Below are 14680 nucleotides of genomic sequence, written 5' to 3'. Positions count from 1 at the left end.
CTGCAGAAGCTTGGCAGAAGAGGAATATTTCAGCATCATAATGTCCCAAAGCACACTGCCAAAATCTCTCATGCGTTTTTGAAGAAGAAAAAAAGTGAAAAGTATGACCTGGCAAAGTTTATTGCCTGACTTAAACCCAATAGAGGTCTTTGGGGTATTTCTTGTGTCATGGGAAATAAAGTTGGACACCACAAATATTCAAAAAATAAAAGATTTGAATATCAGTAGTTAAAGCTCTACTGACTCCTGCTGCACTCACTCTCTACTGTGGGACATGTATTTTTAAAATTGTAAACCTAAAGTGTTGCTTTTCAATTTTAATCAACAGAAAACACCCCACTGTAACTCAGAAGTAATGCAATTATTGAGAGACGATACAATCTTAATTATGTGACATTTAAGTGGTATATTTGTGAAAAAAAATATAACAATAAACAATAACATACAAAACTGATCTTTTATGGATGATTTTCAGTCAGACTTTTTTAAATTTGAAATCAAATACAATGAACTGTAACTGCTTTTGCTATTTGCACATTGATGTCAACTTTCATAGAATTTGCTTTGTGCTGTAAAATGTATTAGTATTTAACTAAACACCTGTCATTCCGACCACGCTGTACAAAATGCAAATGTTGGTGAGTCAGGGTTCATGGTTGGGAGACAGATGACAAAGCTTCAGTTAGACTCATCTGCCTTTATTGGGTCCGCTGACATCTGCGTTTAAATGTATGGTTTGCTTTTTGAAATTATATTTAAGGCTCTTTAGAAAATGCAAATTGTCCCTAACAATATTTTGCTACTTATCACACCGACAAATTAAAATATTCTGCTGAACCTGTTTTATTGTTTTAAGTAAAGGTTTGTCAAAAATACAGAATCCTTTGTTCTAGTTAGAACAAAATGACTGAAAGCATGCATTGTTTGATAAAACATTTCAATGACATGTTAAAAATCTGTTCGAAACAAGGACACAGGCACTGAATAATTATGAACACACATTTTTTGCAGTCAACTGAAACTTTTTTTCCCCTCCAAAAAATAAACACAGAACAGTCATAGCTGAAACGCAGAAGGGACTTAAGGGGATATTCATACTGATAAAACCCAGTAAGTAGTTCTGAATTGTAGATGTGACACATCACCCAACTGTAGAAGACTAATATGATTTGCTGACCAGGTTGGGGGAAGATAATCGGCAACACTGATGTGTTTTTAGTGTACAAAAATAAAAGTTACTGTTTAGGAGCAGTACAGAGCACAGACCGGGCCTCGGTGTGTGCAATTTCCACCTGACAATGGACCAAAATGAAGAACAAATAAAAATTATCACAACATTAGCTGACTATATAAAAGAGGAAATACGTTTGTTTAAACCTACACAAACTAATCCAAAGGTCAATCGAAGAGAGACGTCTTAAACATAGATTAACATATATAAGCAGGTATATAAAACGGACTAAAATCAAAACAACAGGCCAGGAGAACTGTCAGACTGTTAATGTCCATGTCCTCTTCTCTGATATTTCTCCTTTCTGTATTCTTCAGTCGCCCTTGGTAAGGAGGTCTTCTATGTAGGCATCAAGTTCATCATCTGTGTTTATGTCAATGTCCTGAAAGTGGGACAAAAACAGAAACACGTGACTTTGAATGCACGTATGCACAAGCGTGTTTATCAGCTATTATAAACTGGTGCAGTATATTTATTGACTTCCTACAGAGGTTGGCTTATCTATAATGTGCAGTCCAGATCATGCACTAAACAGTCTTACCTCTTGTACTTTCTGCAGAAGTGCTACTATGTTTGTTCGTAGTTTCTGTAGTTTCTCATCTGCCTCCTTCAGTTTGACTTCAGTGCTGTTGCTTTTCTCTTCTACAGCTTTGGCCCTGGCATCAGCTCTGCTCTGGTACGAATTACACAACGACTGGAGACCAGACTCATACTGCTGGAAATACTCTTTCTGCATGGAGGGAGAAAAACTAATTAAGTAAGCACAGCAGCACAACCAAACAAAGATGTTTAAGGACACCATCCATTCCCCAATAGACACCGTTTCACCTTCTGCAATCACTTCATTAATTTCAGTGTAAAACTACATATTGTTTTATGTTTGGGTGAACTTTTAGTCTGAAGATCAGTCTTCTAAATCATTTACTATGCATCTCACCAAAGGAAAAGCCACCAACTCCTCAGCCGTCATGCTGTTAACATCGTCCTTTGGAATCCGAAAAGCAGGAGGGAAGAAGTAGCGCAGCATTGTCCTATGAACATGAAGAGCACAGTGAACACACCACAGCATTGTAGGAAGCAGGATTCTGAAGCTATGGGCTCTGGTTGACAGAATTTACCACGTGTGAAGGAATAACACTAATTCATTGGAACCAGCTCACCTCAACATGGTGACCAGGCTGTCGGTCACCTCTCGACTGGTTCCTGGTTGGGTAGTGTCTGGCTCCATGGGTGCTGGGCCCCTCTCGCTCTCCTGTTGAGTGTCAGGGGTCTGAGAGATTGGAGATGGTGGCCGCATCAACCGGACTTCATCGCTGCCCTTAAACACCCTTTACAGAGACGAGCACACATGTAAAGGAAATTAATTACATAGCGTGCCAACAAAACATGTTCAGAAAGCAGCAACAGAGACGCTGTATCTCACCATCGGTCTTTAGGGGTGGATCGAGGTACGTAGTCAAATTTAACTTTCCAGCGCACGCTCTGTTTATTCGCCTCCACAGCAATGACTTTGCCTGTGTACCACTCCTTATTGACACGCACTTCAACCAGCAGACCCTTATCTGCAAAATAAAAATGCACAAGTAGAAAACAGTCTTCTTCCAGCATGTGTGTGTGTGTGTGTGTGTGTGTGCGATACATATTGGCAAAGAGCAGTGCATCATCTCACCTTTCTGAGCATTTTTTGGGTCGATCTCCGGTTCCTGCTGTGAAGTTTTCTCAGGTGGCTGCAAAAAGAAAAATGTGTTACCACCACAGCAATGAGAGAACTGACTCAATGAAAAGACAGTGAGGTTAGAAGAAATCATCCGCAAGCCTTTCAAGGAAAGAAGTCCCAAAGTGATGTCAGTCGTTAATCGGCAAGAGTGGCATGCTCAGCTGAAAGGAGCTGTTATTACATATGAAGAGAAACAGCTTCAAATTCGAGAAAGGATTGAGAGAAGAGAGAAGGTTAAACTGATACTACACTTTTATGAGCTGAAAGATAAGTTGTCTTGATTGTTAGAAGTTGTGAGAACAGATGCAGGCCAGCTTTAGTTAAGGGGAGTCGAGAGAGGGTCCCAGTAAAGCTACCTTTTCTTTAGCCCCGACCTGTTGTGTGGAAACGGATTTAGGAACAGAGGCTGGTGTGGTTGGCGCCTGCCGAACAGATGTAGAAACCCCTTTCCTCTCAGGCTGAGAGTGAGTTTTAACCTGAAAGGTCGACAACAGAGGGCTAATGATACTTTCTTCACTATATGTGCATTGGGTTGAGGGTCACCAATGAGCCGTGCACTAATTAATCAGTGTTTGCTGCAATTTAGTTAACGGTGTTCTGCTAAGATTTGTCCAAGGGAACAAAAGAGGATGCAGTCAGAAAATACAACATCCAGATGACAGGATATTGTACTGCTGTGCTGATGCTCTGCAGACATTCAGGGTTCCAGACTGCAACAGAAATCATCACATATGCAACCACTGTTTTGAGTATGTACGAGAAAAACATTTCACAATGTCACATGTGTGCACAGGCATGATGGCCATTAGGCTGATTTGCCACCTCTGGGTTGCACCGGTAGTAACTGTGTGAGCAACTAGTCATTCAAAGAATTACTTTTTCTCTCTCTTTACTGGCAAAGTCAGTCTTCCCCTGCCTGACACGTGAAACAATCCATTTACATGTTACTGTGGTCCAATGATTAAATGATCTAGAGCTGATTATTTAAAAAAACAAAAACACAATGCAGACACACAGACGAATGCAAGAGAAGGAGGTCTGACTGTGAGATAAGAAGAAAAGATAGCCCATTACATTCAATTACAATGGCTAAAGTAGTGCTAGGCTTGAAAAATGTCATAAAAAGTAACAGTGATTACAAGTTTGGCTTCCCAGAGTTTAGTTAGTATGACGGCCTGCAGTACTGCTGTTTACTGGCAAAAAAAAATTCTACTCATAGAAAAGAGTCCATGTAGATAAAATCACTTAGTTTCAACTTCACATAAAAAAACCCTTATTTCGCCCTTCTCCAACTACACTTTGGTCACACTACTGTCTGAGCTGCTGTAGGGCATTATTTATCACAGCCTGCATGTGAGACGTTTAGGGAACATCTGTAAATTGTAGTGTCTGCTGATAAGTGAATTTATTTGGCATCCATTTTGTTTTACAGAAGAAACAACAGCTCCTGTAAGTAACTCATTGAGAACATGGAGGAATAAAAACTTTGAAATCTGATCTAACAGATTCCTCCTGCCCAGAAGTAAAGATTTAACCAAAGTTACTTACAATCTGTGTACGCACATGTTGAACAGCATATCTTTTGTTATTATTATTGCATTATAGTTGCTGTTACTTCATGGTCAGATACTCAAATACAAGGCCAGACTATGACTGTGTGTTTAGTAATGAACTAATGAGGATAAAACTATGATAAAACCTGAAATGATTGCAGACATTATAATGCTACAAACTGCCTTGATTTTGTTCATTTCTGGCTCCTCCTGTTCTTCATCTCTCATAGGACACAGTGTTACTGAGCAGCCAAAGACGACAACCAGTAGAAAGCCAGTAGCACACACCTTAACAGCAGCATCCTCTGGGCACTTTCACACTGCACCACACACGAGATTAGGATGAACACTGGACTGTTCATCTTTTGTTGATGTGTAAAACTGCAGATAACTTCTCAGTAGGATTATGAAGCTGTTCGACAGTGTTTTTAACCTGATATACTCTACTCTAGTGTGAAGTGCATTGTGTGTTTACCTCGTCCAGCTTTGTACGTTTGGGAGGTGCGGCCTTCTCTACCACTTTGCCACGGTTACTGGCAGCTGCCGCCATCTTGGATTTCTTTGTCTGTGGTTCTTCTTCACTTTCCTCCTCACTCTCTTCCTCCTCCTCTTCCTCCTCCTCCTCCTCCTCCTCCTCACTGTCGTCTTGCTCTATTATTCTCCTGCGCTGTCCGGCAGCTACTGGTTTGGGAGGTGGCGCTTTGGTAGATGCCTGTGCAAGAAGACAACTAGCGCTATTCCACACTGCTCTAGGGTTTAACTTGTGCATGTAGCCGTATTAAATTCTTGTACCAACAAAACCCTCCATTCCATGAAACCTGTAACTTACCCGTGAGTTGCGGCTCGGTGGGGGTGTTTTGGCAGCAGCTTTGGGTGCAGGCTTTGCAGCAGCAGGAGCGGGCTTTGCTGCAGCTCTGGACCTGGATGGTTCAACCCTGGAGGGTGGAGGTGGGGGGGCAGGTGTTCGGGTGGGGCGTTGAGAAGCTGTACGAGTTGGAGGGGTACTTGAGGCATTTTTAAGGTGAGCTGGGAGTGGTGGGGAGCGTGGGCGAGTTGTGGACCTTTCAGACGACCTAGTTGCCTGATTGGGCAACATGCAAAAAGAAGACAAGATTTCAACAAGACACTGAACAAAAAAAACAAATAATAAGAAACAACACTGTTAGTAGTTGTACTGTTTGATCAGAAGTCATTAGGAATGAACCAGAAATTAGTCAAGGCAACCATCCGTCTGAACACCTTTTGCCGCAAAAACACACAGTGTCAGGAAGGTAACCGACCACACAAAAGTTATTTATACTAAATCTGTGAATTTACTTGTGATTATTTTGAATAACAAAAATGGAAAAAGGACTCAAAGAAATTAAATACTTCAGAAATAGAACCAATATTTTCAATGCCATTTCCTCTAATTTTCCCCCTAACTTTATTGTGATATTGTGACTTTTTCATTATCACAAATGGTGAAAAGAAACACACACTACTGTAAAATTGTTTTTGTGTTATTACTAATATTTGAACTGATACCATATAGAATTATACATAAAATAAAATACGAACAGATGTCGAGATTTTTAAATTAACTTGAAACTATGAAGAAAAGGCCTGACAAATGGACCCAGAATAAGAAAATTGTGAACAGTCAAGTATGACGAGCTTGTACCTGAGAGGAGCTCTCTGTTGGTTTCATGCTGACCTCCAGTGGCAGCTTTTTCACATCTGCTGCAGATTTGATGGTGCTGGTTTTCTGATAGGTGGAAATTAAACATTTATTTGTGCTGGGATAAACATAAAACACAGAGGTAAAAAGAGGCAGCAAAGAGATGTATCAGATACCTGCAAGGCCTCTAATTTCTCCTGCTGCTGCTTGATTTTGTCTGCTAGCTCTTTCTGTTTGTCTTCCGCTGTTAGCTTGTCTTTCTTCAAAACACCACATGGCAAATTCTGCTTTTGTTCTGGAGCATCACACCTAAAGACACAACATGCACACATTATACATGTAGAAACACTACATTCCACAGAAGACACAAACATAGTGTCATGAAAAAATTGCCACGCAGAAGATGCATCACATGAAAAATTAAATCGGAGTAAATTTAATTATTCCTTTCTAGACATATCTGATAAAATCTCAGTGTTTGTACCTGTCCTGGGTGCTGTCAGGGTTCATGAGACAAACCCAACTGTCTGGGTAGCGTTTGTCCACTGCATCCATCTGGAAAGGCAGTGTTCTCCACTTCAAACATTTATCTAAAAGTAAAACGCGTAAGAGGTTATGTTTGTTGCAACAACTTGCTTTGTTTAGATAAAACAAGTCGGCGAATGAATGTGTGAATCTGTAGCTTACCACACTGAATAGTAAGTGGAATCTCCATGGCACGGCGTCTCTTGTATCTCATCTCTGAAGACGGAGGTGCAGACCAGCTGGCAGATAGATATCCAAACTCATCCCAGAACTTCACTATGCCTTTCTGAGCTGCAAAACAAACACAAATACTCAGACTTCCATACAGCAACAAGTTTGTTAAACTTGGACTGTTTTTTTGAGTAAATAGTTGAGGCGGGATTTTTTAAAACAGAAAACAACACTTTCCTACTTGTCCCTTCCTGCAGCTGCAACAACATATATACTTACGGTCCACCTCTACCTCAGACACTACTCTATCCCTGTTTCTCACTTTCTTGGAGTCTGACCAGTTGATGCCACCTGTATCAAACACAACAGTCACTGTTGAGCACAGATGCACTCAAGGCTTCAGTATGTTTCAAATTTAGCGGCTGTCAAACAATTACAACTGGCTGAAACTGTGTCCAACTTTTCAAACTTCTCGAAACAGATAAAAACTATAGCAGTGTAAAAGTATGACAGCAATAAAGGCTTGAACTTTTGTTACCAGGCGACAACTTCAATCACGTTATACATATACAACCCAGTGCAGCAGTGTTGTGTTGACAGTAGGTTTTTCACCGTTTTTTCCATTTTGCCTTTAGATCAGACACTATTTTTAATGATTCATTCAACAATGAAGAACCCCCTTGAAACTAGAAGGTTGAACCAGCTACCAAGATTTAGAGAAACATGTTAAGATAAAGCTAATCCTCCAAGTATGGAGATAAGGATGGGTGCTGGGAAAGAATTCTAGCTGATCCAAAGCAAACAAAGAAAACAAAATGCTGCATCACGTGGCATGTATAGACTGCATCTATTGACTTGTGTATCAAAGAACTATTTCAACAAACTGGTTGGAATTTCTTGACATGTCTCAGTAGTATAGTCACAATTTTGGGTGTAATGTTCACCATTTTCCTATTCTGACTGGTCAGGTCAGGTGCAGCTGACAATCGTGAATCCAGGAATTAAGGAATACTTACCAATGTTGATATCCTTCCAGTACTGAGCTAAATGTTCGCCCATGGATTTCAGTAAATGTCGATACTCTTTAGCATCTGCAAAGTCTTGTTTGTTGTGAGTTGGCTCTAGAACTAAATATGGGACATCCACGACTCCAACCACACCACCACATGCCCTGAAACACAGAAACCACATTATTATTACATTATTATTTAAATCTTCCCTGAACCTTTTCTGTCTCGTGCATTTTACTTACATGCCTCCCTCCAGCTGAGGACCCGTCTTCTCATACATCTTGATGAGACGGGAACAATTGTACACAAACATCCCGTCCAGGTCCCTTTGCTCAATGCTCATTCCAAAAATAAAATTCAACTCCTTGGGCTCCTTTAATGCTCTGAGGAACAAGAAAGAATTGGAGACTGAGAGGAAACAGACAAAAAACAAAAACTGTACCCTGAAGTATTGTGTTTGAGTGATTTCTTTGTGGGGCAAGCCACTGTTCCCTCTACATGTAATAGTAGTAACTATAGTTGACAGATGCATATAAAATGAACACAGTCATTTTTTGGGTCAACAATGAAAAACAAATCCAACATCATGGTAAATTTTAAGAAATTACCACCTAAGCAGAGGAGGAACAAAAGTGTAACCATTTGTACATGCATAAATAGGACATCTAGACATTTGCAGATTTGCTTATCATACTTCTGTTTGGCTTCGAGGATCCTTTTTTTCATGTCTGCATCCCTTCGTAGCATCATGGCTGAATCCTGGACCTTTCTCAGAATTGCCTGGAAGGACAAAAGAAAGATAATAGTAGGTAAAATACTCTACAAGAAACACATAAGAGGGCTTCTATTTTTTACATTGACCCTAGGATTTAAAATCTAACCCCGTGTAAGTTTTGCTATGCTATTGAAAGCTGCTATAAACTAGTTTCCTAAAACATTGCTTACACCAACTGAAACACATGCAGATTTCAGCAAATAACTGAAATATCTTATTTGACTCACCCGTGAATCTTTTGACAGATCCTCTCCCAATCTAGCCTCCAAAGCCATGCGTTTACTCTCCGCCTCTCTGGCCTTTTCCTCCGCTGAAATTCATTACACAGTATAGTCAGATAGACTAAAACGAACGCAAACCTTGAGGTTACAGAATGAAGAAAACACCAACTCACCAATCTTTGCGAGGTGATCTGCTTTTTTGACTTCCTGCTCAGCACGAGTTTTGAAACGAGTTGATGAGTATTTATAAATCCTTTTAACAAAACAAAAGATCCAATCAGTCTAGTCATTTAAATTAACAAGCTACAGACACTGCATCCATGCACAACTTTGTTACCTTGGCTTGTAAAGACAGCAGGAAAGTCTCTTAGTCCTGACTTTATGGCCCTGGATAAAAATCCTCATGCGTGGGTCGATGTACAAAACAGCAGCGTATGCTCTAAATGACCTCCTCTCTGGCTTCCTGTGAAAGGAAAATGTGCAACCATTAACATTCAACATAGGTCAGTAGAACAGCTGAATGTAGTCACTTTGCAAATTGAACCCAGTGGCAAATATACGCACACTCCCTCTGCAGGAGTCCCAGCCATCAGTATATCCTGGTGATCTGTTTCTACATCCAGCTCTGGTTCTCTGCTGTCCATCAGCTTCAGGTTGTAGATGATCACAAGAGTGCCTTTTAATAAAACACAACACAAAAGTAAGTAACAATCAACATCAACTATGTATTCATCTAACATCACAGCTCATAGAATCAAACTGAGAGACATCACAACTAAACTTTTCACACATAAACACACATTGATATGCTTACCGCTGCTGCTCTCTATTTTGTTGAACTGCTCCATCAGCTGCTGCTCATTTTTAAAAGGTGAGTATTTGAAGATCAGTTCTGTTTCAATGGCATATTTCTCTGGATCAGAAGTCAGCGGCTCCTTGGTCTTCAGATCCCAGGAGGGGAGAGGCACTATCACCTGCAGAAAGGTGAACAAAACCCTTCAGTACAAATATCTGGAGAGCCATCATTTTCTTGCAGAACCACATAGTTTGGATTCAACTGCATAACTGTTGACAGTCAAAACACACTGAACAAAAACAGAAACACAGAATGCAAACGGTCATCATTTCTGATTTCGAGAAAAACTTAAGTCAAGTTTTTGTTGTTACAGGTAGATAAGGGTTACATTTAGCCACCGATGTACCAAAGGTTTTTGAACTGTTCACAAATTCTCAAGCACTGACCACACCAAGGTCAGATGTGGCTTTAAAAGACAATGACCTGTGTGAGCATATGGACACTTTGACAAGTGACTAAAAGTCCACCTTGAAATGCTGCTTTATTCGAATGACACAATGCCACACACAACAAAAGAAAAAAACAAGAAGAGGTTGCTGGATTCTGGCATGTCAATTTGGACCGTAGTCAGACACATCAGGAAGAGCTGGGCAACATTCCACAAGTCAACATCAACACCTTTGTTAACTCTCTGCGTTGCAAGTGAGTGACTCTTTGCTGACTTGTTTTCTGATCTATGGCCCCATTCTCTATGTGCCCATTATAATTACCAATATAATGCATACTTTGTTGTTTCATGAGGTCCATTCTGCTGTAGCAATGCTGTGTGTTGGAACAAATACTTATTTTGTTATGTTAAAAAGAATCAATGAAATTTAATTCAAAAAATTGCACGACGTGTTGAATATACTTTTTTAAGATTTTAAACAGCATTCTGATTTGCAACCACATAACTACATACATTCTTGCACAGAATGAAAGAAGCATGTAATGTAGTTATTTGCGATATTCTGTGCCTGACCTTCATCAAGCAAACACTGATCCCACGGACTGTCATAAGCCAGGAAAACCTCCAGAAAACCAAAATAAAGGATGACTGAGCACAAAAGCACAATAAAAGATCAGGACTATCTGATAACTAAACATTTAAATGACATTCACCATGAGATCTTATCATAATGCTTCTGTCAGACTGAACCTGTCACTTCACCACCCAAACATCGATTTATACTCTTCAAACACTGGCTTTTAAGGGAGTTAATTTTGAAATGCTTCTTTGCATTTTCTTACCAATCTATTACATTGTTTATAGAGATTTAATGGATTGTCGTTATTACTTAACATTAATCAATTAAACTTCCTTGTGCACTGTTAGACAGTCAAGGATAAGTATGAATATGCACATACTTCACCAGGTTATGACCTGTTGATTGTGTTCATTTATTTATCTACACATTAATGCTGAACAGATTCTGAGAGTTTAGATGCTGACTGTATTTATATACAGTATTGGGAAGGGACTCAATGAAATTTAGCCATGGGCAGGCTTTAAAGATTCATATCCTTGTATTTTACTCATGCCATGCAAATATATTTGTGATAGAGTTATGATTCTTGTTTTCTGTACGTTATTGAAAATTGTGTTTATGTGCACTCACGATACATATTAATATCAATGCACATATGCAATTAGTAATTATTTAATCAAAAAAAGAACATTCATTTGGTAATAATTTAATTTGGTATAGTAAAAACAATGTTCAGTGCCGAATAGTTCTAATAGCTGACTCTGACCTCATCGAGTCCCTCTTCTTCATGGAAAGTCCTCGATAAGAAAAGGCATGTCAGCGTGTTTCCCTTTTTTGTGAACAAGATGAAGTCTTTCCCAATACGCATAGAGCCCCTGTGGAAGCAAACATACATAAATAGCACGCAAAATCGAGGAAAAATTATTGCACCAATTGCAGAATTATAATCTAGCAAGAACTGGATGAAGAACTTACGATTTCAGTCCATTTCCATACTGGCCAATCTGGGTGGACTCGAGAGATCGTTTGCTTGACTTTCCAAACTGTATCACATGGGTCGCTTCATCTAATGAAAATTATAGTTAAGAGGTGTTTCACACACAGAATATATAAACATAAAAAGACCTGAAAACTAGCTTTAAGTTTCTCTGGTAATTATGTCACTCTTACTTGGGTCCATCCCAATTCCATCATCCAGGAAACAGAGCATAAAGCCGCCCCGCAGCTCTGGTTTTTTTTCTGTCCGAAAAGCAGGAAGGCAAAAGAAAAAGCCAGATACTGAGAACAATGAATGAATCTGAATGCTTCAGCATTTGAAACTGGGCAAATTAGCCTTAAACTTACCTGTGTAGATGTCTATCCGTGTGGCATTGGCATCTCTGTGAAAGAAACAATGCAATTCAGAGACCTTCTACTTACACAAAGAAGATATCAGAGTAAATTATCCAGGCTGCATAAATTGCGAACCATCATAAGACTGCTGCAAATCGTTATTGTTACCTTGAATTGTCCACAAGCTCTGCCAAGGCTCCAAATAAGAACTCGTGAGTTGTCCTAAAACAATTAACAAAGCGAGCTGGTCAGAGAAAGGTAATGTATCTGAGACACAGGATCAGAACTCAGCCATAATATTCAGTGTGGGGTTGTTACTCAGTTACAAAATTTGTATTTCCTTATGTCTGTTGAGACATATGCGTCAATTTGTATACATTACCCGGTTCACTGTAAAACACTTCTGTCATACTCTCAAAGACAGGCTATCCTGCCATCTACTTTCATCCTCATAGTGGTACCTAGCACCTTTACCACTTCCTGACAGTATCATGTTATGACTGAACAACAACAAAGAGATACTTCATTTCAGTCATGCTTACACTGAGTAAATACTACAGAGCATTAAACAATTACTTGTCTGTTTTTTGGTTAATCATCCATTCAGTCTAAAACTTTGTGACAAATGCCCAGCACAAACAATGAACGTTACAAGCTAGATTTTTGCTTAAATGACTAAATCTAGCACTAATGGTTTCAGTCCTACATCTGTGGTTAAATCCTTTCTGAACCTGTGCATAATCCCTAAGCAGTGGATTTAGAAATTAGGCTAGCTCCGATATCATCTGTGTTTCTAAATGTATAACCTTGCTTAAACCCTATATGTTCATATACGCAGAGACAGGTTCAACTGAATGATATTATGAGAAAATCCTGAATTTCTTTTGTAGCACTGACAAAGAACCACTTTCTTCACTTTTGAAATGCACTTGCAAAAATCAAAAAGCTTTGAAAAAGCACAAAAATGGCAATGTTGCAAACCTCATGTTTTAAGTGCATAATAACTATATCATGCATAATAGACACTAGAAGAGTTGAGTTTAGAAACAACAAACAGTGAATACATGTTACAGGGTTAAAACAGCACTAACTACATCATGCAAATAGACTGGAAACTATTTCTTGTGAAGGCGACTGTGTAATAAATAAGTGACACACAATGAAAGGAGTGTTACCTCTTCTTTGAACAGGTGATCAGGTTTAATGGGATTAAACATAACAATTATTCAATGAAGCTTTTAGGTTGGAATAAGATTGTTGTTAAAGATAACTACAGTGTACCCTAACTTATGTGTACAAACATTATGTTCGGTATTGATCTTTGGAGCCATCCATGCACCTTATGTCATTGTGTACATGGATGAGCTGGTAAAATTATATTGTTTCCATACGTAGTTTGTATTACTAACTACCATTCAAATTTTACACCTAACAAGGTTTTAAATCTCTGTAGTACTGAATTCATAAACACACATTAATTTGGAAACTGGTACTTACGAATTTGTGTGCAGATACTCAAAGGTAAGCTGAGCCCTGCTCAGATTACTATAGCTGGAGTAGGCCATGGCCTCTCACAATTAGTTCCAATGTATTTCCCGGTATCCTGTTTGTCTTCTTCGTGAGCTCTAGTTTAGAGCTTTCACCCTAAAAAGGAAAGACAATTGTCACGACTCGTTTTTTAATAACCACACACTCCCTTACTGTATTAGGTAACATGAGCTGACATTAGCTGATGTGGACTCTTTACAAGCCAGAGGAGACACCCACGCCTCATTACAAGCGTCCCTGCAGGTGAAGGTACCACCAAGCACCACGTGGAGGCCCGATGGGAACAACAAAATGTTATGAATTGGAGCAAAGAGCGTCCTCGGTTCCGTGTTAGCTGTGAAGGCATTAACGTGTATAGAAATATTTGCAGAAGTTCGTTCCTGACCTAGCTGGGTGTCTTCGAACAAATGCTAAGTCATGTTGAGTCAAGAACATAAATAAACGTTTCAGATCTTATACTGGAACTGTTGCAAACATTTACCGTTGGGCTAACATTAGTAGCTAGCGGACTTTAGCGTCTTCGACAGAATGTTTATGAGGCAACGGTAGCTAGCTAGCTTCACACTGTGGAAGCATTAAGCCGTATCAAGTAATTTTCACTGACTTTGTTGTCCTCATATGATGGGAACTCTGCAGTTGCTTCGCCCAATTACACTAACTAGCTTAAGGAGGAATAAATACTTTGCAACATTACGTTTTCTTCTCCCTAACATGAAACAGTCCTCCAGGCCGCGAAGAAACCATCCACTCCGACGTCGTTAGTTGGTTTCCCTCTGCCCCGCACAAATCCCGCCTCTACGTTTCTACACTCAGCCAATAGGAGGGCGCCATGCCAACGCTGATTGGAAGAGAAGTCTTTCTACGTGAAGAGGGCGACATACCGGTGCATCAGTCCGGGCAGCGCCTCCCTTCATTGAATTTAATCACCAGTAAGAATGTTTAGTTATACAAAATGAAACCTGTTTTCAGAGTACGTTTGGAATCATTAACATCATTTACAGAAACAATTTTTATCATGTGTTCTCCACACAATGAGCAATACAGGCCTAAGCTTTGAAGATATATGTTCCGTTCTTTATTTTACATTTCTGTGTATTGCGTAAATATAGAGAA

The 14680-nt window shown here is 39.5% G+C and overlaps 1 protein-coding gene across 4 annotated transcripts; it reads right to left on the bottom strand.

Moving 5' to 3' along the window:
* Positions 1–827: 827 nt before the first annotated feature.
* morc2 (MORC family CW-type zinc finger 2) lies at positions 828–14366 on the bottom strand. Of its 4 annotated transcripts, none has more exons than XM_022198025.2 (28): positions 14262–14366; positions 13517–13663; positions 12188–12241; positions 12032–12066; positions 11858–11926; positions 11663–11753; positions 11454–11562; positions 9678–9837; positions 9428–9539; positions 9201–9326; positions 9037–9116; positions 8870–8952; positions 8562–8647; positions 8110–8250; positions 7874–8028; positions 6849–6977; positions 6646–6751; positions 6338–6470; positions 6165–6248; positions 5331–5582; positions 4977–5213; positions 3305–3424; positions 2901–2958; positions 2655–2793; positions 2392–2559; positions 2169–2262; positions 1773–1961; positions 828–1613 (listed from the first exon to the last, which is right to left on the bottom strand). In XM_022198025.2, exons 2-28 carry the CDS (start codon positions 13582–13584, stop codon positions 1545–1547), a joined length of 3147 nt encoding a protein of 1048 aa, XP_022053717.1. In that variant the 5' UTR covers positions 13585–13663; positions 14262–14366; the 3' UTR covers positions 828–1544. The 4 variants fall into 4 exon arrangements, with proteins under 4 accessions (XP_022053717.1, XP_022053736.1, XP_022053729.1 ...); XM_022198044.2 differs by having other exon boundaries at positions 14172–14332; XM_022198037.2 differs by lacking the exon at positions 14262–14366 and adding an exon at positions 14049–14172.
* Between the last annotated feature and the right edge of the window lie 314 nt (positions 14367–14680).

Source organism: Acanthochromis polyacanthus, chromosome 7 (genome assembly GCF_021347895.1).
Source record: "Acanthochromis polyacanthus isolate Apoly-LR-REF ecotype Palm Island chromosome 7, KAUST_Apoly_ChrSc, whole genome shotgun sequence".
NCBI lineage: Eukaryota > Metazoa > Chordata > Actinopteri > Pomacentridae > Acanthochromis > Acanthochromis polyacanthus.
This window is presented reverse-complemented; position numbering and strand designations above follow the sequence as displayed.